Genomic DNA, 26,161 nt, shown 5'->3' on the forward strand with positions numbered 1-26,161 from the left:
GATGAGGTCCTTCTTGAGAGAAGGTCCCCAGGAACAGTAGATATGTGTAGCAGCAGATCCCCAGCAGTTCTGTGAGGTTTTATCAGTGAGGATGAGCTTCCTCTAGCAGCAGAGGAGACACAGCCCCCTTGTCCAGCAGAACGCTGAGGGACATGAGGCAGGATTACATGGGGACAGAAATGAATTTGTTTCTGTTACCTGCCCCCTTTCCTCTAGCTTGAAATTATTTTGAAACAGGCTGAAAGCAGGGGAATTCTTCAACATGTTTTGGCACATTCACTCCTAAAGCCACTCTAAAAATTCTGTCTATAACCTCTGCCTCCCAAACCAGCAAAAGCCACCCCAAACAACACACACCATCAGTATTACAGCTGCAGATTCCAGTGTTTTCTGTATGAGTAGCTTTTATTGATAGCAAGGATTTGGGGATCCAAATGTGCTGTTAGCAAGCAGTCAGAGTCTGCAGGACATCCTCCCTCACGGTCTCAGAACCGCAGAAACGGTACCTGAGGATAAAGGAAATGAAAGCACCTTGAGTGTCAGCAGTTGTTGAAATTATACAAGTGGATTTACTTTGATGGTAACACAACCTGATTTGTCATTTGAGGCAACTGAGCAGAACAAACTTTGAGCTTCTAAATTTGAAATATTACTGCTGGGGAAAGCATTGATAGACTGTATTCATTCTGCTTCATTGCCCGCCTTACTTTAGTGTCACAATTCTGGGGTTTTCCCCCAGATTTTGTGCTACATCTCTATAGAGATGGCCACAACTACTTGTGCAAAGGTCACAAGTCAGTAGAAGGGTGAGTTCCTATCTACAGAAATACACTTTGTCAGCAATATGCTTTGGTGACTGGAAACTACAACCAGCCTCAGGACCTCTGCTTAAGGTGAGTTCAAGTGCTGCTTGGCTGTAATAATTTCACTTTGCTTTAAACTGTTTCCACCTCCCATGTTGTCTTAAGTGATGGAATTTTAAGTGATGTGCATTTGAAAATAGAATAAATAAAATTTAAACTGTACCTCCTGTTCTAGATACCAACTCATGATGTGGATAAAATAAAATAAGAAAATGAAGGCATTCATGTTTAAAAGTCCAGGAAAATTAGTAAAACTGAATCAGTAAACCATGCTTCTATAATCTGAACCATCCAAGCCATACTTCACAAAGTCTTGAGAAATCAATTTTTAGCCTCTTTCCCTTAGCTTTATGTATAGCAGGCTCCAAGTGTTAGAGTTCCTCATTGGAAGAGTGGGTTTATTATCACCATCCTTTTTAGTCAATCATGACCTTAGGGGTCACCAATACCAATGGAACACTTGGCTGGTTCCAGCTGACAGTGAATCAGACCCACAAATAATCTGGTTTTGTGGACAGGAGGAGTTTGGCAAGAATGATGCTGACATTCCAAGCCAGCATTAATTTTTCTCATCCAAAGGGTTATACAGAAAGTTTGTTCTTCTAAAGCCTGGAGAGATTTTCAGTTATTTAAGGCAAAGGGTTGAAGTAGTAGTGAATAGAAGTATGGATGAACAGTGTCTTGAAAAGACGGAATGAAAAGATTTCCTTGAGAATCTTTTGCTTTTAATGACTTAAATAGCTTTTCTTGTGAAAAGGCTTCCACCCCACTTATAATTTCGTCACCTATCTTCTCCAGTAACTTTCAAGATTTTCACAATGGGTATACTTACTCTGTTCTATTTTGTCCAGCTTCTACTGTGATAGTAGCAGCTCCCAGTTTAGGAAGAGTTGGGTTTATCCAGTTGTTGTTCCAAAGAAATTTAACCTTAGTAACTTCTCCTACATTGATTTCTGCATCAATATAGGCTGTGTAAGTGTTGTCTGGTTTGAGGGTACCCCTGTGAAAAACAGCATTTTATGGATGTGAGGCATGGCAGCATTTACAGTTCATTACCAGTCTTGTCAAAGGCTCTGCTGTGGTGGCAAGAGGGTAGGAATTTAGCAGAGAGACAACATTTATCCTATTATATGGCAGCAACATTATTGCCAGATTTCTGATGTAATTCATCCCAAATCACTGTTTTTCAGAGGCAGCAAAGGCAGGTGGGCCTGATATGCTGCCTTGTTGTTTCTCTCTTCATAAGAGTAATTTAAAGAGAATTATTAATTACAAATATAAATTAAGGGCTCTAGAAGAAAAGTTTCTTTTCTATTGATTTGTTAACTTACTTGGTGATCCGGTACTGCTTTGTGTTCCCACCAGTGCCATACAGGGCAACGTTTACATATCCTTTTACTTTGCTCTTTCCAGAGAGGGTCACGGTTACTTTGTACCTCCAAACTACACAGAAGAAATACAGTGACTTAGACTGTACCCAGGGAGAAACAGTCCCCAAAGTATTAAATTCTAGGGGTTTTTTTTTGTTGTTGTTTTTGTGTCTGTACAGTATAGTTGAGAGCAGAAAATACAAAACACAAGTGAGTTAAATCTGTTGTTATGTCCTAATGAGATCAACATGAGAAATGGAAGACATTTGTGTTACTTTCTGGGAGAGAAAAAAGAGAAAACTAGTCCATACTGTAGTAAATACGATACAGTTCTCAGCATTTTGACCATAAAGATTTTCATACAGGGTGAAGGTGGAAAGAAAGGGGTGTTAGGAATAAATACAGATACAGAATCTAAGCAGCACAAAAGAATTCTGAAGCTCCAGGAAAATAATTTTTGTGGGTGGGAACTTCCTTTTAGAGTACAACTAGCAAAAGGAGCTCAAGAAGATTCTGATTTGTGCTTACAAGGGCAAACCAAGCAGTGTGTTGTGAGAGCTGGCATTTAGGATAACTGAGGTTGTAAAGGAGCTCATCTTGTCTGTCCAGTTCTGAAACCAGCTGTGATCAGCTTGTTCTTGGCCTTTGTCAAATGGAGGTTTTGGCATTTCCAATGATGGAGATTTCCCAGCTTCCCTGGGCCCCTCTTCCTGCATTTAACCACTGCCATTGTGATGTAATTTTCATACTATTTAATAAGAAGTTCACTTTCTGCAACTTCCGTGCATTGTCTCTCCTCCCTTCTCCTTGAACCTTGCAATCCTCTAAACATCTCAGTACCCTCCACTAGACTCCAGAGTTTGTGAGAAGCTTTCTTGTCATGTAGGGCCCCAAACTGGCATTAGTGGTGGGGCAAAAGAGGAAAAAGCATGAGGAACAGAAGAGATTTTGCACTGTGATGAGATCTGTTCATCTGCTAAAGTTAACTGTTAAACAGGAGATTAATTTTTTTATGAGGAGTATGTAGCAATGGAAGCATTCAAAACTCACGAGGAAAATCCCTGGCCTCTCCAGTATTCAGGTAAAATTTCATGAAAGCATTTTTAACCTTGTCCTTGAATTTGTCTGCATAGTGGCCCATATTTGGGCATCCCTCTTCTGGGCATGGGAAACAGTTTCCCTAGTGAAAACAAAGATATCTATTAATAACATTATCCAGCCAGACAAGGGGAAAAAAAATTAGTCGAAGGATTTATTTTTAATAATGTTTTCAATAGGGTCCCTCCTGAAGCTCTGAGAAATACTTACTTCTTGAAAAAGATCATATGAAGGACAAAGATAGCCTAAAAATCCGTCAGGGTAGATGATACTGTCCGAGTAATACTTGTAACTCCGCAAGTGATTGCAAGCCACAAAGTCCCGAGTTCCTAGGAAAGATACCCCCAGGTTAGTTCTCCTTTTCTCATCCCACTCAAGGAAAGAAACCCACGTCACTGACATGCATCATCCCTCCTCAAAAGCCTCCTCACGGTTCCTGGAGAATCAAACGTGAGGTTGGAACCTTACTTGCTTCTGATGCACTCACGCCCTAAGGAATGTCACTGGCTCAACAGGTATAAAATGCAAACTTGAAATGCTTTGTGGAGACCGACTGTGCAGCTCAGCCCAGCCCCTGCCCCTCAAAAAACACTTATTCAAGCAATCTGACCGAGTTTAACAATAGAAACCAGAGCTGCCTGAAGCAGGTCTTTTGTAGGCAAGAGTTTCATTACCATAACAAAGGAAAACCAAATGAAAAGTATTTAACAGTGAACTTCCTAGGGCAGTGCTGATTTGCTCCAGCTGAGGGCTTCAAAACAAAATTATTATTATTTGGGCGATACTTAAGAAAGGGAGACTCTTAAAATTAAAATAATGAATATATTATTTTCCTTTGTGTTGCCTGTATTTTCCTGACTTCAGGTTGAAAAGAAGACCATGTACTATGCAGTTATTTCTTTGTGCTTTAATTCCCCATTATTGATAACAAGTTTACTCTATCAAAAAAAAAAAAAAAAAAGGGGCGAGAATGAAAAAGTAATGCCTCCAGCTGCATTGAATAAAACCTGGAGTAAAAGGCTAGCTATCACAAATCAGATAATGGATTTCCAGAGTTTAAGTTGTTTGCAGTAGTGTAAGAAAGACCTCAGATAATGTGCTGAAAAATCTCCACAGCAGAAATCTTCGGGGTTTTTAATTTATTTTTTAAATCCTATGTGCAATTTAATTTTAGAAAGATACATAGGAATCCTCTGATACTTAGAGATTTTATTAGAACCACGTAAAACAACAAAGTTGTATTTGAGCAGCTATGTGCCAATCTTTTTTTAGCTGCCTAAAAATAGACACAATGACATCGCTTCAATGCAACTCTGATTGTAATCTGTAACTCAACAAGGAATCGAATTAATTGCTCTATCTCCGAAGTGTTTCAGCTAAAGACACTCTCCCAAGAGTAGCTGTGAACATCTTTGCCCAATTCCACCAGAGCTGCCGCTGGGCAATTAGACACAAAATGCAATGTGTTGTTAAAAGACCCTTCAAAATGTTTGGCACAGCTCCAGCAACTTTTGCTTCTGATATTAGATCCTTTAGAGGAAACACATTTTCCAGAGGCAAACCCTTTGTCTTGTTTATTTTTTAATAAGCTCTGGAAAAGTGGTGTGTTTTGAGCATTTTAACAGCTTCACTGCAGTCTGCAGCTGCCATTGCTGCATACACCAAAAGCTGATGTAAAACACCTGAATTAAAGAAAGATCAGTGGCTACATTTTAAGATCTTCCCCTGAACTGGTAATGCAAACAACACTCTTACCTTCCCAGATGCCATCGAGGTCTACAATCTGTGAAATAGGGTTCTTCCCACACCCAGGCATCTCCTTTCCTCCGTTTGGATAAAAGTCAATATGCCCTATAGCTGGGCTCATGCCAAAACCTGGAGCATTTGAAACAGGGGGTAAACACGTTTTAAATTAATGCTGTCTCATACCTGTAGCTGCTGGCTTCACGTTTGCCTGTGCGTGGTGTTTTAGGACAGGAGGTTTTAGTGACTGAAGTGGTGAATTTGTTCTGTTCTGCCCCAGCACAACAGCCTTGGTGAACAGTCAGGACACTGAAGTGCCACAGGGCATAAATAATTGAGTACAGTAAATAATAAATAATCAGTAGAATAGAACTGTGTACTCACCTAAGTTGGGGATTGTGGGAGCTGAATCTGTGTGGATAATGTCAACAAAGTCTGCATCAGATTTATCCAGTCTGACTTCAGTTGGAGTGCCTTGAAAATAAGGTTGTGCCGGGTCCAGTCCTGAGAGGAAAAGAGTAGTGTTATGTATAAATAAAGAAATGTAGGTGTAGAATCATTTTAGATATCACTGATTGATTGTATACAGTGAATATCACAAATGCAGTTGCCTATGGTTCTTATATCTAGGTATTATAGGCATTAAAAAAATGAGAATGTGTGCTCTCTATTACCAAGTGGTTTTTCTCCCAGGAAGTCACCTGTGGGAAGCCTATTAAATTTTACTGCTTTATCTGCTTACAGCAATACTGAATGCCAACACTTGGAATTAACTTCTTTTTTTTTTTAATTGAACTTCTCTTTAATAACATTACTCAAACTGAGGTTACTGTGTCTGCATCCCAAGTAACTGATCCATCTGTGTGGTTTCTAGAGTCCCTTGCTTGAGAGTACTCAGAGGAATTTGTGCTGAGAGCACCCCCACTGCTTGGAGGTGTCGGGCTCCAGTCAGATTTTGGGAAAAAACATCTAGTTTTGAAGCAGTGAGCTTTGCTTTTGAACCTAGCAGAAAATGGAATCAATTTGCTTCCCAAATTGCTGCAGCAATTTCAGGCGCTTGTAAAGTCTTGCAAATTGCACAGGTTTTGCTGCCTTATACTTGCATCTCTTCTTGCCCTTGGGCAGCTTATTTTGGGTTTGCTTTTAAACTGAATTTTGTGGACTATTAGTCCAAGTTTCACCAAGCCTGAAATCCCCGAGGAAAAATAACAACTGAAAAGGGTTTTGTTAATAATGTCCAAAATTGTCTTTTATCCATGAAAGGCCACTCTGCTTAATGCACAATGCCCTTGGCATTGCCTACGTGATGAATAAGGAGATCAAACCCACAGCTTTACCCTCTGGAAGTGCTGAACCTGTTTAAAAGAAATCCCTTTGCTGTATAACACACGTGCAAGAAAAGTAACTATCACACTTTCCCCCATACTTAGCACAGCCCTGCTCCTTGGGGTAGAGTGTGAAAGGAGCATAACATTCCAATTTCCCCTGCCTACGCTGCAGCCCCCAGATGCAATCAGAGGGGGAGTGAGCGGCGGGGTTTTGTGCGGTGGCTCTGGCGGAGGTGGCGGGGTCACTGACCGGTGATTCTGCCGATGCCCGGGCGCCTCCGGCCGGCCTCGCCTGCAGCGTGCGCTCCCAGGCTGTGGCCGATGATGTGGACGTCGGCTGGGGAGTAGCCGTACTCATCCTGACAAAACAGCAAGAAACAAACATCGCTGTGCCCCTTTGCATCAGCAACGGGGAAGGATTAAAAGGCGCTGCGAAACTACTTTTAATTTGCCTGCTGGCTCAGGAACTCCTCTAGGATTTTGGTGTCTCTTTGCCAGTTAGTTCTGTCCAGCACATAGATTTTCCAAACCTCCTTATGCAGCTGCTGCCCTGGTTTGGAGGTTGGTGTTATCCAGACAGCTCTGTCAAGAGTCCTGAGAGGCTCTGTATCCTTCCAGAGGGCCATTAAGGGTCACAGAATGCTTGTCTGCCTTGCAAGAATAGGCCAGGCAGGAGCTCTTAGTTACACCTGGTGGGATAAGCACCACGCAAAGCTGGAGGAGGCCATGAGATGAGAAATGCCTTCAGCCTTTTTGGGCAGGAATTCAGTAGCTACAAAGCAGACGTGGAGAATGAGAGGTGGATCAGAGCACTGCTAGACCCAGCATACTCTCTGGTTTTAGTTATTTATAGTTCTTTTATGGGAAATTGTGTTGAAAGCAATTAGTTAAAGAGAAGGCTTCAGACCAAGCTTCACTTCCCATGTGAAGCTGGCTGCAAAAGGAGGCACCTCCTGGGGGTTTGGGCACCACCACAGCTTTCCCTGGGGCAGCTGGTGGGTCTTGCCTGTCCCCAGCCAGTGCTGCCAGCTGGTTTTCTGTTGTGAGCTCATTGGTTCTGTCTCCATGAGAAAGAAGTTTGTCATCTCCATTATTTCTGCATATTTAATTTTACACTGCATTTATCTACAGAATAACTCTTTGGCTGTACTATGAGAATTTCTTGTAGAATTTCCTCTCCTTAAGTTGGCAGGCCCCACTGCTATCACACAATATTCTCCTTCAAAAAAAAAAATTGTGTGGTTTGTTTTCAGCACAACTGATCGTGGAGTAGAGGACAATATCACCTGCTGGTTACATCCACATCTGTGAAAGTTCCAGAGCTGTATTTCTGTCAAATCAATATTATACTATAGCTTTAGAAACAGCAGGCTCTTACCATGAGGACGTTTACGAAATAAGCGATTTCAGCGCCCACCACACGGACATTGTTCGATGCCTGGGTGTACTGACACCTTGCACCTCTCATCCAGTTCACACAGATGCAGTTCACATCTTCCACAGTAAGCATCCTCTGTTTTGTAAAACAAATGTTAAATCCATGGTAAATACAGTGTAGGATCAGTTCATGTTGGTCATTGTGGCTCAGCTACTCGATCTTGTGTGAATTTGTATGAGAATGGTTTGAAAACCAAAGCTGTAGCATGGCTGTGTGCTCAGAGGGGTTGGTGTGATCACACAATGCTGAAAGAGGGTGATAGGTAATTCAGTAATCATTTCAAATACCCAGAGCAGTATTTTTTACAGAAAGGAGAATGATATCAATAATGAAATTTTCAATTTTTATTTTCAATCAGACTTGGTATGTTACACTAAATAAGAGCTCTTCTTATGCACCTATTCACTTCAGTGATTTAAAAGTACTACTTTAACTCAAATTCAATTAGAATATTTTTGATAGTAAAAGTCAGTAGTGGTTTTCTGATGCAGATTTGTAAGAAAGATAATGTTTTTATAAGATGGTGTACAAACTGTTGGTGTTCATTTTGTATTTATGGCTGTATTTGGAAATATGTATATGCAGGCAGAGACTTTGCCACAGAATCAGAAGCTTTACTGTTCTCCATTGAGCTGGACTGTTTGGCTAAAAATATTTTGTTTTAGCAGCTTAAGTATATGGCAACAACTGGCAAAGGACAAAAAAAGCAATAAAAGTGTCTGTGACCATACTAGAAGTGGTAAAATCAATATGCAGATAGGATTATTGCTTTATTGGAAGGAACGCAAGTAACAAATACACATAGGAGGATTGATGTATTCACAATCCCCTTTGCTCCACTTTTTTATTGAAAAGATTCACTGAGACCAATTTGTTTCTAAATACAAACTAGAGTATTGTGGTAAAACACATGTTACTGTAATAGATGAAGAATTTAAGGATTTATCTCATGCCTCTACATCCTGGAAAATTGATCAAATGGACAAGCTGAAAAAAAATTGTGAGCTATCTCATTGATTGTGAAGTTCCAGGAAACAAACCTCTATTTTAAAATGCAAAATGTAAGACAGAAAATTGTAAAAACATCAATTTGCTCCTGATACTTGAAACAAATTATTAAATGACAAATCCAAAAATCATCCATTGGTGTTCTTTTCTTTTGATCTAGCATCAGAAGAAGCAGACAATGGGGATGCAATAAATGTGAAATACCTTGATTTTAGTTTCACATTGTTCCTCATAGTGTTCTCATAAGTAAAACAGGAATACGGTATTTTAAAAAATTATAGTGGTGTTAATGGTTGAAAAACTTTATCCTCAAAGTGCCATCAACTGGTATTTTGCTCTGTGCTGCATGACCAGGGGCTTTCATTAGCTCCAGCTGCAATTAAAAGCACGTTTGGAGGACTTGAGAAAAACACAAGCTGGAATTGCACTTTGCATAGGGACAGAATTAGGAAATAATTTGTGGAATTAGCACAAAAATCAATAAAGCAGAGTGCTTTACTACATTCAGTGCTCATAGCAAGTCCTAGGTTGAAAGCTTTGTTCAAGATGCTCCCCTTGAGGTCCCCTTTGGATGTGCATTTTTATGGCTTTATTGCTTTTGGCAATGGCCAGCCCACGTGCTCAGCTCAAACCTTCCTGATAGCCCTTCCACTTCTAGAAACCTTCTCTTGGCTGGAGAAATAGGATGCAGGAGTTGAGTCTGCAGTTATTTCTGGAATCACCCCAATCCTAGCCAGTGTCTTGCTCCAGGGTTTGTGTTCTTTTTACCAAGAAAAAGGGCATTTACTGAGTCAAATCTTCTTGTCACTCACTGCACTAAAGAGAAAAGCTCAATGCATTTTACCTCATGATTTCCTCAAGGTGCAAAGCTACATCTTCAATGTGGTAATAATCTGAAAATGTGAACTATTTTTTGCTTTCTTATCACTATGAATACCATGAGAAAAATTGGTAAGAAATAGAGAAAACAGACAATTTATATGAATGTGTTTACAAATGCAAACTAAGGGTGCCCCTGTGGTACCTACCTTGCACATGTCTGACAGCCAGTTTTCTTCTCCATTGTCTACAAATCCATGTACAATAAATCTGGTCTTCCTGCTTGCATTAAAATTTGAGACCTTGATTGTTGAGTTGTCAACAGCAGACACCTCCTAAAAATAATTAAATTAGCATAGATAAGAACTTAATAAACCTTTAAATCTGCTTTCTGTAAATAAGCTTGCAAAATTGCAAAGACCTGAACTGTGCTTATCTGTACAGATGTTTAAAAATTTTGCAATGTTGAACTCATCTGCAAGAATTCACATGAAGGTTCAGTGTATCTCCATTTGAAGCAAGCTTTGACACCCATCTTAGAGCAGACAACACTTCAGTGTGCTTTGATTTTATCTGTGGAAAATGATTACCCCAAAATGCTCAGTTTCCCAGTAGTTCTCAGTGGGGACCCTGCCAAGGAGCTGGAAGAGGTGGTCTTTTGAATAAAGCGAAAGTTTGGCCATTTTTAACACTTTTCTGGAAAACAGCTGGAGTCTGTGTTTATTTACAAGTTTTGCATGGGATTCACTAATGTTTAAACCATGACAGTTCTTACTTGAAAGTTATCAGTGTTCTCTCTAGTGTACAGGAGGAACTGAGTGTTTACACTCTCTGGTTTCCAGGGTAATTTGTAGACTGGCCTTTCCATAGTCCCAGACCATGGCATATCATCTGTGAAGCACCCAAGCCTTTCAAAGCAAACTTCTCTGCCTGTAGCATGAGGACCAAAAAAAAAAAAAAAAAATGTGAATGAGCAGAGAAATGGAGCAGTCAGAACTCATAGCATGGCTTCTCTGGGGTTTTTTTTTTCTTATCCTGGAAGATCCCACAGTTTACAGAAAGCCAAGACCAGCAGTTGCCTTTTCCTAGATCTTGAGAGGCTGCAGTTTGCCCCAAGGAGAGAAACCACCCTATTGCTCATCAACAAAATCTTCAGAGGAGTTCCTCTGTGGTATCCTTGGCTACCCTCCCCCAGCTGTTGCTTTGCCCAAGGCAGAGACAGCTGATGAGTTTCTCTTAATGCCAAGCCAAAATATTGCAGTTAATCAGCAATAAATTGAGACTGTGCTGAACAGCTGATTGCACATGGGAAGTCTTATACTACACAAGCCAGTGTCTTCTGCTGAATACAAAGCTATGCCCTCATTAGACTACCTCCCCACCCTGCCCTGGTTTTTCTTCCATTTCCATCATTACTAAGAGTGCAAGAAACAATTCCCTATGTTTAGTAGAGCAGTAGCTTTGTTCTGAGATAGGAAACATCAGCTTTTCTTGCTCATTCCTAGGGCAGAATTCCCAGAGTGGAGAAGAAAGACAACACGCACACTCTCATCTCACCATTCCTGTATGGAAAAGTGAACCACATTAACCTCAATCAGTAAGTTTTAAGGCACCGGGATGTAGAATAACACCTAGAAAATAGGTGGAAAATACAGCAGCATAGAAAGGCAATACAGACACTAACCCCATATGCTTACCTTCTGCTGCACTGAGCAGAAACAGGGCAAGAATCCAAATTCCAAGCATCTGGAACAGCAGAAAAAGAAGCAGCTAGGATTTGCTAACCCTCTCATTTAGCAAGCAGACTCAGCCCCCTAGTGCTGAATTTTCTCAAGGTGAGCAGAGGGCCTGTTGTTCCTGCAGGATGTGTCCCTGACTGCTGTGTGTGCCAGACAGGTGTGAGTCAGCTTTGTGTTTGCTTGCTCCACGAGAGAGCAAGGGGGGGCCATAAATATACAAAAGCATAGCTTAAATCCAGGCTGATTTTTTTGCCTTCTAATCAGATGTACAGGAGCTACTTTAAAATTAGCATGAGGACCAGAGAACATGAGCTGCCATTCCCCTTCACACTCCTGTGCTGTGAGAAGCCACAAATCTGACAAGGTACAAGGAAAAAACCCCAGACATGAACTACTTACGATGCAGCCTTGAAGCTCCTGGCATTAATGTGTGACCTTTGCATGTACTTTTATAGCCTGCTTTATCCTTGGAAAGTTTCCTAGAAAGATAGGAATATTTGTTTCAAGTCATAGTTTATAGATAAGCTGGAAAACAACTTAAATGGTTGGTTTCTCTGATAGCTCCAAAATCCATGGATATAGATTTCTTGAACAGTGAGCTGAATCCCACATTATGATAGGAGCTTCAGAGGCTGGTAATTCCCAGGCAGCAACTCATCAGGAGTGACCCATGGAAGAGAATTATATGGATCTGTGTGTCTTGGCTGTGAAGGCTTTTATTTTTGGTGTTGTATAGTTGGGGTGTAGGAGATCTACTGGGGGAGTTAGTAGAGAACCACATAATTTTTAAGTCCCATTCCTTGCCCTGTATCAAGTGACTTCAGATGTGAAATGCTCCTGTGTTTTCTGTGTCTTTTGATGAAGGCTTATCCCTTTTGGAAAACTCTTAGTGGGCTTGGTATATTCTTTTCATAGTGAAAGAGTCTGACCTTCGCCTGGCATCCCTTTAATTTCCTTGCTGAATTAAGTAGGTGTAGAAGGACAGCTGTGTAACCCTTGGGATCCTTTCTATACTACCCATGGAACACAAACTTTGAGAGAAGTCCTGAGTGATGAACTGAGAGCAAACACACTGGAAATATATACAAATAGCATACAAAATTCCCCCAGATATTGGGGTATGGCTGGAATGCTACAAAGCTCTGTAGATTGTTCTGGTAGAAACATCAACTAAAAGGTGAAAAGCAAATGAACAAGACTAGGTCTGGCAACCCCTTGAACCTGTTTGTCTCTAGGAGAAGGCTCTAAGTGAACTCAAGAAGAAATGAGACCTGAGCTGACTCCACTTAGAGAGTTTTGTCAGCTTGGCTATGCTTTATGGCCTTATATCTTTGCAGAGTTTATATTCCCTGATCTCCACCTCTGGGAATGACCAAATGGATACCAGGTGTTCCACTGCTGTCATCAGTGATAATGGAGTTTATTTCTTTAAACAGCTACATTTTATTTTTATTAAGATACCACCTTTGATACTGATTTAGAGCTCAGTGCTCCTGTCTTTAGTTGAAGTGGGATTTTGGTTTGTAAATAGGTTTGGATCAGTGGAATCAGAACATGCCCCAGTGCACTGACAAGATTTAACACTTGTTCAGAATGAGGGGGGAACAGTGTTTGGTGTCTTGTCTTAAGTTAAGAGCTGGAAATTATTTGAGTTAGGATTTTATCCATTAGTCTGCTTCTCTTATTCAATACTGTAATAATACAGGTCAGACAGAATAAATGTGCAATTCCTTATGCCATGGTCAGGTGGATTTCAGCTGCTTGCTTCTCCTTTGGGAAGGCTGGGCAGGGCTGGGATGCAGTCCCTCAGAACCATGCAGGCTGCTCTGTGCCTGGAGGAGATGCTCTGGTCCTTGTGGCCCCACACTTGGGGATTTGGAAGAAGGATGGGTTTTGATTAAAAAAGAAAAAAAAGTGATAAATTAAGGCAAAACTATGTTTCTCCAGTCCTGAAGAAGGTGTAGTGTAGAATAGGAAGCAGGCAGAGGAGAGGACTGGATTTCTGGTGTTCAGGATGCTGTGGCTCTCTCTTGGGACACTGTGGAGCTTCCCAGCATTGTTCATGTTTTCCTTGACATTCCCTTGTCAGTTCCCCAGGAGACTTGCAGGACTCAGAACTGCAGGTCTCTCTGGCTGAACCTCAGACTTGTATTTAATTATGCTTTTAGTTTTTTTACACTTGTGTTTAATCAAGGATGCAACAGGGCTGGGATTTTTCTTAAAAAAAAAAAATCATTCAGATGTCTATACTCATAAATGTGTTCTCATAGTATTTCTACCCCTATTTCTTAGAACTTTATCTGCCCAAGTGCTTGTACGTCATTTAACAAATATGGAGAAATGGGAGTAAATAAATTATTAACTCTTTCTTCCTCTTCATTAGCTCAAAGTTTGGGTTTTATACTTGGAAAATCCACTGCCTTGGTCTCTTACAGCTGCAGGAGGCTCGCTCATGCCGTGCTTTGCAGAGCAGTAATGGTCATGTTAAATGTGAAATGGTCAGTCCCAGGTTTTGCAAACCTGGTTACTCAGAGTTTCTCTTCGGGACTCTCAGTGGCCACTGCAAATGTTTGTGTTTGAAATAAAACAGCATCCAGGAGCTGGGATTCAGTGTTTAGCTCCTTCCAAAGTGGGGAGCACTTGAGGTTTGCCTTGTCTGCCTTTTCCAGGCAGGTGCAGGTACAAAGGGCTGGCTCAGCTGCTGCAGGAATCACCTGCCTTGTGCTGCTCCTGCCTCTCCCAGAGTGTCTCCTGAGGGCAATGCTCCTGTGAGGGGCTGGAAAACTCTGAACAGGCTGCAGAAAGGAGGCGTTTCAGACCTGCAGCGGTGTTCTGAGGACACGTGTTGCCTTGAGAGTGTTTGATAATATCCCAGATTTATCTGTCAGTGTGGTGGGACTCAGTTCTTGCCTTGAGGGACAGGTAGAGTGAGACTGTGCAGAGTTTTAAATGGATTTTAGCATCTGTGATTTCTGGTGGCTCCATAGTTACAAGCACAAATGTGGCTCAAACATGAGAAACATTGACGTGTGTTTGCAAAGAACTAAAAAAAAAAAAAAACAAATGCAACTTTTTTTTTTTTTAATTTGCTTTAATTGTGTTTTGTGCCAAGATTTCCATGCACATGACTGAGGGTTTACTCAGCTGCCGTTTACAGACCTTGGGGACATCTAGCAAGGTGTAAGTAACTGAGGCTCTCCATATGCCACAGTTCCATGGCCACAAAAAGTTGACCTGGGAAGAAAAAAAAATGCTTGAATCAAGATTTATCTCATTTTGCCCCCCAAAAAAATGAAAGGGTGTCAGATGTCACATTGAGGGTTGTTAGTCCAACCCATAATCCCACCGAAGGCTTCCTAAAAGCCTGCTGCAAAGATTATTAACATCTACTATTAACAGTAACAAGGTGAATTTCCTTCTTTTGGGGACCAGCTGTAAAATTTGAGGTTTAATATCCTTTATCTTGGTTTGTAATTGTTTTGCTGTGGAAAAGCTAAACATTTCAAATTATTCATTGCTATATTCTTTTCCAGACAGTTATTCCCTGGTGCACAGTCAAACATCTGATTTTTCTGATTTTTTTCTGTCCCAAGTGCAATGCCTTGTGTTTTTCCTTATTGAAATTCACATTGTTGATTACAAACCACGTGTCAAATTTAAGACCATTTCTCCATCTTTTCTCTCAGGATTTTTTCTCTTGCCTTCTGACCTCTAAATGGGAAACACTTACCTATGTCCATCTGCTCCTTGTATTATATTGACTGTTTCTGCTCCCAGTCTTGCCCAGAGCAGAGAGAATACGGCTTTATTCCAGAGAAATTCAATTTTTGTAGTGTTTTTGGGGTTGATTTCAACATCAAGATACTGTGTGTAAACATCATCTTGAGAGAGGTCTCCACTGCAAATAGAAGGAAAAATGGCATCACTAATCACCGAAATAAATCACATACTCCACATATTTTCACGTTTTCCCTTTTTTTACAGCAGAAATTTGCATTTTTGGTGCTCTTTGTAAGAGTACAGGGCACTGGACTAGGGCTCTGAACGAGGAGAGGATGAAAACCAGTACTGAACACTTTAAATGTGGCCATGGGGAGTTGACAAGAGTGAGGCTGGGGCTGCCCCAGAGCCCTTGTGTGCTGAGTTTGCAGGGATCACTCACCTGGAATTCAGAGACACAGAACTCATGGAAATGGAGATGCCTTCCATTTCCTTTTTACAACCATTCATCTGCCCTCATGGCTCTTACTTAAGTAATAACTTCTTTCCTATCTGAATGTGAAGCAGAATATTTGCAATGCAGGATGAGTGTTAACACTGCTTAAATGTGTGAAAAGCATGTAGATTAATGCTAGCAGCATTAAATATTGTAGAAAAATATTAATTTAACTTACCTGGCAACTTCATATTCTTTTGAGTTCCCCTGTCTGTCGTGGTAAACCAGGTTTATGTCTCCCCTTGTTTTCTTTACACCAGACAATTTGATAAACACTTTTTGTCTCCAAGCTGCGTAAATAAAACCAAAAATAAATCCAGACTATCATTGGTGAGCTTGAATGCTACATTGCACAAGTAATGTAGCATTTTCTGTCAGACTATTAGCAGTTATTTATAGAAGCAGCACAGGTGCAGGGCTGTAAATCACATCATGGCACTTTTCAAACTTGTAACAAACCTTCTCCACTTACTAGCGAAAGGCTCATCTGCTGCAGTATTTAAAAAATACTTTTGGTCTACCCTCTTCAATTTTTCTGGGAATCTGTCAGCATAGTGCCCCATCATTGGACATCCCTCCTGTGGACATGGGAAACAGAGTCCCTAGGGAAAATAAGATCATTAGTTAATGAGGAATATTGTTTTTCATGCTAGCCCTTATGAAATGAAGGCTCCAGATGCTGTTCTGATCTTGCAAAGCTGTGGCAGTACTGTGTGTCTTCATAACTCAACATCACAACCTGACAAAGTTGTTTTAGATAATGGCTCCTGCACCCAAGAGAGTGCAGAATGAGCAGGTCTGATGCCTGTGTATGGTAATAGCCTGAAACTTGTTAGCTCAAATATTTTTCAGTTAGATTCTAGTGCAAAGTATAGGCCAGTTTTACCCTCCTGGTCAAGGGGAACTTACCTGCATTCACAAATGGGGGAAAATGAAAGGAGCATCGTTCAGAAGTGTATTTAGGTGCTCCAATCAGTGTCCAATGTAAATTAGAGAGCAGCCAAGGATTCTGGAGGCTCTAAATGTAGGAATTAGTAGGATGCATCTACCTAACTTACATTCCCTTTGCGTAAAGGTTTGGGGCGAGAATTCCACGAGCTTTCATTTTTGTCCCCAGTATTTTGGTGACACCATTTATGCTTCAGGATTCCTTTTCCAGAGTGGAATAGTGGAACTGCTGTGTGCTGTGCTTCCTCCTACCCAGCCACACCATGGGACCCCAGCCACCAGCATCTAAGTGCTGTTTGCTCCAGAGACCTGGAATATTTGCTTTACACCTCCCCCCTTCCTGGGCTGAAATACTTACTTGCTTAAAGTCTTCATATGAGTCACAGGGATATGCAAGGTAGCCACTGGGGTAGAGGATACTTGCAAAATAAAACTCGTGGCTGCGTGAGTGGTGGCACCCCCCAAAGAGTGTAGCATCTGTTGGAAAAAGGTTTAAAGTTTATGAGCCTTGATAAAACAACCTCCCATTACCCTCTGCAAGAGTTGCACTTGTCTCACCATGGAAACAGTTCAGGCACACAACAGAACAGCAGCATGGGCCTGTGATAATTTCTTTTTTGGTCTGAATTTCTAGTTGCACAAGAAATTGCTGGCTTTTTGTGTTTTGTCTGGAGAATGGTGCATCATTACCCTAAGATTTCAAGTGAGATGCATTGGTTTGCTATGATGTAATAGTCCCTTTAAGAAGACAGGCATATATACATATATACACACATATATACATATACATACATACATACATATATACACACACACACATATATATATATATATATATATATATATATATATATATATATATATATATATATATATATATATGAGATATCATAGCAAGATAACATTTGTTCCAGTTTTAAGGCCTTAACAGAGCATGGAGAACCCACCAAACTGTCCAAATTCTCTGAAAACAGAGAAGTCTCAAGTTCAGAGGTGAGGCATGTACAGTCCCTGGAAACCTCAGTGCTTTTACCTAATTCATGCCTTAGAAGTGTTGGATGTCCTTTACAGCATCTGCAAGAAACCAGAGGTGGTGCTGTCATGCTGCTGATTTGGCCTTTCTCACCCTGGAAAGTCTCCTGCTGGGGTTGTTGGACCTGCAGACCCCTGCTTCCAGCCTTTTTGGGGTTTGCAGCTGATTTCAAATTACAGAAGCAAAGCTTAGGCATGTGTGACACCTCCTTTCCCTGCAGAGTTCTCTGTGGAGCACTGTTCTGTTCCAGCCTTTGTTGTTTCTTACTTCCCTTTTAACTTAGGAGTAAACAGGCAAATAACAATTTTGTTTTCCTGTTTTCTCCCAAACAGTGGGCAATTTTTGCCATTCGTGTTTCAGAACTGAACAAAAATAAAATAGTAACTGTGTTGCAATTGTATGTTTACCTGCAATAATGGCTTCAAAATCACTTTGTTTCATCTCTGGAATTAAATCAGTGCATCCAGGCATCACAGTTCCTCCATTTGGGTAGAAGTCCAGGTGCCCAGTGGTGTTATACATTCCAAACCCTGAGACATGCACAGGAAGGTGTCAGTTTCTTGGTGCCATGCCCATCCCTGCAGGTGCCTGCTGGCACAGGAGCACTTACCTGCTGCAGGAAAGTGAGCAGCATTGCTGTGGATAATATCAACAAAGTTTGCATCTGTAGGATCCAGTCTCACCATGGGAGGAGTACCTTCAAAATAGGGACCAGCAGGGTCTAAACCTAAAAAAACCCCACAATTAGTGGTTGAGGGAGAGAGAGAAGTGTTGCACACGTTAATATATCTTTTGCCAACTCATGAAATCAGATGTTTAGTTTTGCAAAAGGCAAGCCCAATAATGATGTGAATTCCAAGCTAAACTATTAAAAAAATATGCAAATAGTATGGTTTTGTGAACCTTTCTGAAAACTTATTCCAAGAGAAGTAAAATATTTTTTCCATTGATTGGAAGGAGACATTTACTGCCCATGGACTTATTACTGGACTCTAAAGCTGTAAATAGGGAACACTAAAGGTTCTTGTTGCTTTGTCTTTGGCTTGTTGTAACCCAGGGAATGATAGTAATGCTACAAACATGTTAGCTATACTTGTCCTTCCACTGAAGAGTACTTTACCTAAACAGAAAAGATGTAATAATGACCCTGTTTCTGAGAAGCATAAAATTTTGCCTGCTCTCATGAAAGGTATCTCCAGCACTGCCAGTAATTTAATTCCAGTCTACAGACCACTGTGTTGCAAGTTTTTTTCCTTTAAACACATGCTGCTAGCTCTGCATCTTGGTGAGCTGAGTTATCCATTACCTGTTATCCGTCGGATGCCTCGGATCCTTCTTCCCACTTCTCCTGCAGCGTGTGCTCCCAGGCTGTGGCCAATTAAATGGATTTCGTAAGGGGAGTACCCGAACATTTTCTGATCATTAAAGTGGTGGTGGTGGTGGTAGGAGATAAGAACACAGGCTTTGAATAACAAGCAAAGAGAAGGTCTGACATTATGGGCCTCTGGGAACATCTAGGCTGACTTTCTGCATAGCAAACAGAGGGGGAGTTCCTTGAGTTAATTGCTGCCTAAATTACACTAAGAATTGACAGAAAAATGATCCCATCTGGAATTTTACATGCATAGTGATGAAGGGTTCACTGTTGTAGTGTTGGCATATGCTTGCTGTATTCCATTATCCTGTGTGACAAAATACAGACCATCTTTCCCATTTGGATCAATGCCTAATGTCATCTTCCATAAAATTGATCTTACTTTTTTCTTTATTTTTTCTACTTTGCAGCCCTTTTTTTGTCACATATCTATTCTCCATATCTATTTAGAATATGTGATCATATAATGAATAAGGTTTTCACTGCCAGGCTCAGGTGGGGTGACATCCATTCTCCTCTTAGCCAGGTCTCACCTGTACAAGCCCTGCACTGCTGAAATATTACACTTGCATTGAAGGTGGAAAGAGAGACAAAGGGGACATATTCATTGAGTTTTGTAGCAACCAAAACCAACAAAGTTGTTAATTGCTTGAGTTTTTAAAGTTAAGTTTTGTAATGTGTGTACCAAAATTAAAGCAGATCTGGAGAATGGGCCTGTCTGCCTTTATTATTAGATAGCAGATTCCTCTGAAAACATTTTACTGCAGTGCTTCCATTTACAATGCAGCTGAACCTTTCTGACAATGGAAGTCCAGAAATTTTTGAACTAGGAAAAAGACAAGGAAGTCTAAGCATCATTTATGCATTTTTGTAAGGGAGGAAAGGGTGCCCTAGACTGCACATGATGCAGTAACAGAGACAGTAAATAAGAAACTGAACACATCTTCAAATGACGTGATATTTATACATAGAGGATAAGGATCCAGGAGCCAAATGTGTGAGGCTACACATGATTTTCCTGGGAAGGAGCAGTAGATTTTGGTGATGTCTTCTTTGAGCCTCAGGTTCTTGCAAGGCTGGCACTTTTCACTTGGGCTCTGAACTTCCTCTTGCTGAACTTTAAGATGAACAGCTCCTGGCCAGGATCAAGTCCAGTGCCAGGCAAAACTCTGATTTTCAGCTGCTCCAAGTACCCCTGAGTCTTTCTGAATCAGTGGGAAATGCTGCTGCACAAACCTTGCAAGTGAGCAGTTCTGCACTCTGTGTGTAAAAGTGAACCCCTGCCTTTGGGAACAGGAGGCTCACAGCCAGGAGGAAACTGCACAGTTTATGGTGCCTGTAGGCAGCAAACATGCAGTTACCAAGTAAGGCAGCTACTGCTCGTTTTAGTGGTGCTAGGCTGAGATATTAATGCATTTCTGGCATGGGTATATAATTCTGGGAAACTCTGGTGAGCACTGAACTCGCCTGATTTCCAAGGAATTCTGGCTTGCCTGTAACATCATATGGAGATGTTGCCACCTACTGTCTCTAATTAATAGGCACATCTCCTCAGTCTCAGCTTCATTTGTGTCCTTTGAGGCTGTGAGAAATCCTCACAGGGCAGATAATTAGTATAATTAGCTGGATCTCAACTGTACAGCCCTGCCTGACAGTATTGGACAAGGTTCAAACCCAAAGCAGCAGTTTCATCACCCCACCACGTGCAGAGAGGAATTGCAGGTGGTAAAGCAGGGTCTTTTACCTGCAGAGCTGTTATGAAATAAGCAATCTCAGCCCCCAGCACGCGGATGTTGTTCACTGCACTGACGTAGGTGCCTTTTGCTCCCTCTTTCCAATCCATAGCAATGCAGTTGATGTTTTCCACTTCCAGTAACAGCTGATGTGGGAACACACAAAGCAAAATTTAAAGAAACAAAATAACAATCAGAGGTTCAACTTAAACTGGAATAAGGAATTAAAATGCAACATAATAATGAAGTTTCTCATTCTTTATTAAATGAGACTCTTCACTGTAGCCTGTACCACTGAAACACGTCTTCTTACAAGACAGAATGTAACAAGCCATTCCTCAAAAAAATATCAATTATGAAAACTGTAATTAAAATATTTTACTTTGTACACAATTACTATATTTGAAATGCTTCTGAAATGCCAGACAACTGCACAGTAAATTCTATGTACAGTATTGTGACTTTCTTTGAGGGATGTTGGTAGTTTAACTGAATAGTGTAAGAAGTATACTGTCTTATTTACCAACTGGGTTTAAAACTGTGAAAGTCGTGTCAGACTTAAAAAAATTTGGAAGAGAGAAGAAAGGTTCTATTTCAGCAAAGAAAGCATTGGTCACTTTGGTACTGAAGAGATAGTGATTTTTTTCCCGTGGAAGATTCATGTGTTAGTCTGCAGTTACAGTTTTCTGTGAATAAGGCTCACTTAAGGTTTGAGATAGAACAAGGAGTGGTAACAAAAATTAATCCATGAAAAACAGCTAAAGGTGAGTGGCAAGGAAAACAGAAGTGAAACAATGCATCCTGGACTCCTCTCCTGTGGGGACCATAAGTTTGTAGTGTAGAATGCCAGAAAGAATTGCTGTTTCTTTTCAATTGAAAAAAAAGAGAAAAAGGAAATTTAGTATTTCGGATTAAAAGTGTTCATAGATTTGTGAACAGAAATAGTGCTGCCAATTTGTGACTTAGTAACCAATGGTGTCTTCTCCCAGCTTGGCCTTTTCCCTGCCAGCACAGAAGCAGCAGCAAGCAGAGCAGATCTTGCTTGTCTGCCAGAGCCAAGGTACACTCCGCTGATTTTGTGGGAGCTTCCACATTTCATATTTGAAATGTTGTTTCCACTGGACTCTGTAATCAAACAAAAAGCAAAAATTTTGTGGTGTTCTTATGTTTGTTTGTTTGGGTTTTGTTGTTTGGGTTGGTTTTTGTTTTTCTCTAAGAATGAAATAGTGGTGAAGCAGGGGAGTATTTATAGACTGAAACTTGAGCTTTACAAGTCAGGAGGGCCCTTGGACTGAAGGAAGGCTCAGTTTCTGCTACTGGGAACAGCTGTGAACTGGTGTCTAATCCCATGTCTGCACATGGCTGTAGAGGCTGGGGACAGCTCTGTTCAGTTATTGCCTTGATCTGATCTGCAGGGTTTGTGAATGGAACTCTAGAGGAAAACGGTGTCAGAGAGGACCAAGGGACCTTGATATGCTGGATCTTCCCGAGTGGGAACACTGGTGTGTGTGAAATTTAATTCTTGGTTTGTATCTTCTACTGCCTAATGAACTGTAAAATTCATTGGACATTATGTCATTGGACATTAATGCCTAGAGGACACCAAGAGAGCTGTTGGGACCAAAGGATATTGTCTCATACCAAGCACATTTCTACCACCCAGCCTGTTTTTCCAGTGCTGCCAAATCCATGAATGATGAAAGAGGTTTTCCTGTGTGAGGAAAAATGTGACTTCTGGATGGTCGAGGAGTTTATCGCCGAGATCACCTATAGGTTAGAAAAAAATAAAAGGTTTTATCTGTTCCTACTTTTGAACATTTAAAGAAGTCAGCTAGGCCATACCCTCAGGACTGAAAGGGCTCTACTTTGACAGGACAAAGTCTGTGGTTTTTGGAACTCAGGGACCAAAAATCTCATCTTTCTAAGTTCTACTACGTTTCCACAGAAATTGTGTCCTTGTGGTTTTTGCTGCTCCCATCTTTTCTGCATGAAGGACCCCCTTTAGCAGAATATGAAGCAACTACAAGTGCCACATGGTCACAGAGTGTCTCTTGGCCTGAGGTGATGAGTTTCTCCAGGGAGCATCCCACCAGCTCCACAATTCCTGCTCCAGCTTGTCCTTTTTCTGACCTGACCTTTGGCTTCAGTGTGCTGCTCTGCTTCCAAGCTGCAGCCTGTTTTTCTCATTAGCCACTCCAGAAAGGCTGGAAGAACTTCATGCAAGGGCTGCATGCAGCAAGGTGAAGCTGATCTTCACACATTGCTGCAAGCTACTTAATTATCTATTTTTCCTTGAGAATGTTATCTGCCTGTATTGTTTTCAGACAAATGCAAGGGCTGTGATGTGAGCTCAGGGAGTTTGGGTGTGGAAGGGCTGTGTCCTAGATCATAGATATGCTGAAGTTTAATGAGAAGTAATGGAAGCTGTATTTTGATTTATTTTATCAGCAACAGAAGTGCTGAGCAACCTGCTGCTGAGTGTATCCTATCTGCTTCAACCATCCTCAGAGACTTAAATACATGCAAAAGGTAATCTGCCATAACCTATATCCTAAACTTTCAGGAAAATACCAGGAAACTTCTTGTGCCCTACAGTTCATTCAAAACATTTTTTTTGTGTTTTACCCCAAAGTGTATTCATTAGTGTATCTTCAAACTAACTTCTGATTCTGACTTGTTTGCCTATGGTGACTGACACAGACTTTGTAACAAGTTAAAAAACATTTTTAGGTGCAGTCAGCTTTTGATGTTAAAAATAAATATCACCTGTGAGTTATTTCCTGTTTCTCTGGTGTAGAGAGAGAAGGTGATGTTCATCTCTTCTGGAGAATCAGGCAAACCTGTCAGAAGCCTCCCTGGTACCCCAGACCAGGGTGGGTCATCTGTAAAACAGCCAAGCCTGGGGTAGCAAACTTCTTTACCTAGAGCAGAAGAAACAACTTGTTTATATGAATGATTCTCTTGCTTGATGATGTATTTGAGACTACAGTTTGAAGAGCAAAAAACTAAGGATTTAATTTTATTGCTGATTTTGAATTTTTGGATTAATTTCATGATTGATTGAAATGAATTTTTAAAGGTCATTTATGTGTCCTTTGTGTCTATTGTCTCAAGTGGAAACACAAACAGAGCTAAATAAACCAAGTAAAGACCCACAGAGTGTTTTGACACCACTCTCTAGGCTTGTAAAGGATTAGTTCAGTTCCTTTTTAAAAAACAGCCTAGTAAGAAATGCTTGTTAGAATTGCTCCTGCACACCTTCTACTCCAAAGCATTGTGTCTCTGTCATGGGAATGAAGGTAACCTTGTACAAAGAATGATGTGAATATTTCCTTCAATTTAGTAGTTTTTTCTAGATCAAGTGGGTCTTGTGCTCACTTACACTCAACTTTTATGTTTTAGCATTGGTGTGCTGAACATCCTGTTGCTGGTCAGTTCTTTGTACAGAACAGCAATGTAAAGACAGATCTTGCATTGCCTTGATAAAAGTAGGACATGCAACTCTGAATTTCTCTGTGGTTTTTCAGCAGAAAGTTATGCCTCTTGCACTCTTAAAATAAATTTTAAACACAGCAGAGCTTTTTAGCATTAGTTCCATGTGCTGTAACAGACATTGCCCTACAATGACCCACAAATCATACTACAATTTCAATGTAAAGGAAAATAACAGTCATCATCTGCTATGTGCCACTTCATCTGAATTCACTTTCTAGTGGCAGTATTTAAAGATACAATTTCTCACCTGCTACTCTGCCAAGGAGATAAAACGCAACAATCCACATTCCAACCACCTAAAGCAAATTGAATACACAGGTTAAGCAGTTTATTTTGAGTGTTTTGTCCTTTTTAAAAGAGTGTAATACAAAGAGAAATGCAGAGACCTTCACCTGAAGAGGAATAACCTCACACATTGGTCTGCCCACAGAGGGGACCCATCAGCCAGAAAGAGGCCTGAGGGTCCTGGCAGACACCAACTGACCATAAAAAATGTGCCCCACAGCCAGCAGCATCCTGGGCTGCTTGAGGGGGAGTGCTCCCAGCAGGATGTGGGAAGGGATCCTTCCCCACCACTCAGATTTGCTGTTCACTGCATTTCTTGCACAGACAATACTGCATGCAGGCTGCTGCTGGAGTCAATCAGATCACAGGATCCTGATGTTTTTTCCAGCTTTGGTGGGAGAGGTGAGAGCCCCTCACTGCAAGAAAAGCTTTGATCATATTCTTTTCCTCTACACTTTCTTTGCTGGTCTTTTCCGTGGCAGGACTTCCATTAGTTTCACCTCCTCCCCTCTTGTTTGCCTCATTCACTGTTCTCAATTTCCTCTTTTAGGTGTTTCCTATGGCACCCACATCCCATTTCCAACATACTGCTTTACTTTTAAACCAAAAATTTGAGTTACCCCCCTGGCCACTGAGATAGCTCATTAGAAATATTAAGAAAAAGTGATAATTTCAGTGATTATAATCTCGCTATGTGCACAGCACTCTCCAAGGGATGTTTTTACAGGTGTGAGAAAGCCAGAAACACAACCCTCCAAAGGTCCCTGACACTACAAAATGCTTTCAGAATCAATTGGGAATTTTACAGAATTTGTCCTGGAAGCTTGTGTGACACGTGTCAGACAGGAGGAATGTGTGATCCACCTCTGTGCTTGTTTTTGATGGAAGTGGGATTACTTGGCTGTAATGACATGGTTTCCTAACAAAGCCAAACGGGACAGGTCAGAGCACTCTCTAATAAACTCTGAAGTCCCTGTTTGGTAAGAGCTTGCTTTGTTTGTGTGTTGGGGCAGAGGAGTGAGGATGAATATCTCAGCAGTGAGCAGGAGTTGCAAAGTGCAGAGCTGAGAGGAATCCTGAAATTTCCTTAGAAATACAGTTCTGACCCTAAACGTAATTTGTCCATTGATGTAGTTACCAGAGAGGAAAAGTATCTGCTCGAGGAGAGTGGAAAGCAGAGAGGAAGTCTGGCAGTAAAATAGGAGAGAAAAGGATCAGGAGCTATTCTAAGCAGCTGGTGAAGGGCAGGAACAGAGAGGTCACAGCTGTCAGCCAGAAGGAGCAGCTCCATCCAGCTGGAATGTCTGTCATGGTGCCCATCATCGTGATGAGAACCTGATGACAGTGCAGGAAAATCACAGCTGATGTGACTCATCAAATGAATTGGAGAGCTCCACAGGATATATAATATTAATGGACAACCCCCCCACCCAGGAGATGTACAGTCCCTGTCAGGAACACTACAGCAGGAAGGAGAGTAGAATTTCTTTTCAGACCCAAAACTTGAAAGGCAAGTAATGATTTAAGGAGATGTGGGAGATCATTGCCAAATAAAAGTGATCCGTAATTTCCTTCAAAGGATCTTCCTTTGAGGGCAGAAAATAGAAATGTACATGTGGCCAGGGAAATAAAAGGAGTAGCAGAAATTTTATCAATTGGAGAAAGTTGAT

General features: G+C 41.0%; 2 protein-coding genes across 3 annotated transcripts; both read right to left on the bottom strand.

The window, feature by feature from the left end:
- Positions 1 to 418: 418 nt before the first annotated feature.
- LOC128810701 (pancreatic triacylglycerol lipase-like) lies at positions 419 to 11,413 on the bottom strand. 2 transcript variants are annotated; one of them, XM_053983776.1, is made up of 12 exons: positions 11,365 to 11,413; positions 10,443 to 10,597; positions 9,877 to 10,002; positions 7,781 to 7,915; positions 6,653 to 6,761; positions 5,459 to 5,578; positions 5,087 to 5,206; positions 3,542 to 3,660; positions 3,284 to 3,413; positions 2,195 to 2,306; positions 1,696 to 1,863; positions 419 to 506 (listed from the first exon to the last, which is right to left on the bottom strand). In XM_053983776.1, exons 1-12 carry the CDS (start codon positions 11,411 to 11,413, stop codon positions 443 to 445), a joined length of 1,407 nt encoding a protein of 468 aa, XP_053839751.1. In that variant the 3' UTR covers positions 419 to 442. The 2 variants fall into 2 exon arrangements, with proteins under 2 accessions (XP_053839751.1, XP_053839750.1); XM_053983775.1 differs by having other exon boundaries at positions 9,877 to 9,999; positions 10,434 to 10,597.
- A 3,087-nt stretch (positions 11,414 to 14,500) lies between these two features.
- Positions 14,501 to 24,493, bottom strand: LOC128810850 (pancreatic lipase-related protein 2-like). Its single transcript, XM_053983989.1, has 12 exons — positions 24,454 to 24,493; positions 23,478 to 23,632; positions 22,353 to 22,478; positions 20,723 to 20,857; positions 18,910 to 19,018; positions 18,214 to 18,330; positions 18,011 to 18,133; positions 16,929 to 17,047; positions 16,095 to 16,224; positions 15,801 to 15,912; positions 15,137 to 15,304; positions 14,501 to 14,640 (listed from the first exon to the last, which is right to left on the bottom strand). Exons 1-12 carry the CDS (start codon positions 24,491 to 24,493, stop codon positions 14,577 to 14,579), a joined length of 1,398 nt encoding a protein of 465 aa, XP_053839964.1. The 3' UTR covers positions 14,501 to 14,576.
- Positions 24,494 to 26,161: the final 1,668 nt, after the last annotated feature.

Source organism: Vidua macroura, chromosome 8 (genome assembly GCF_024509145.1).
Source record: "Vidua macroura isolate BioBank_ID:100142 chromosome 8, ASM2450914v1, whole genome shotgun sequence".
Lineage (NCBI taxonomy): Eukaryota > Metazoa > Chordata > Aves > Passeriformes > Viduidae > Vidua > Vidua macroura.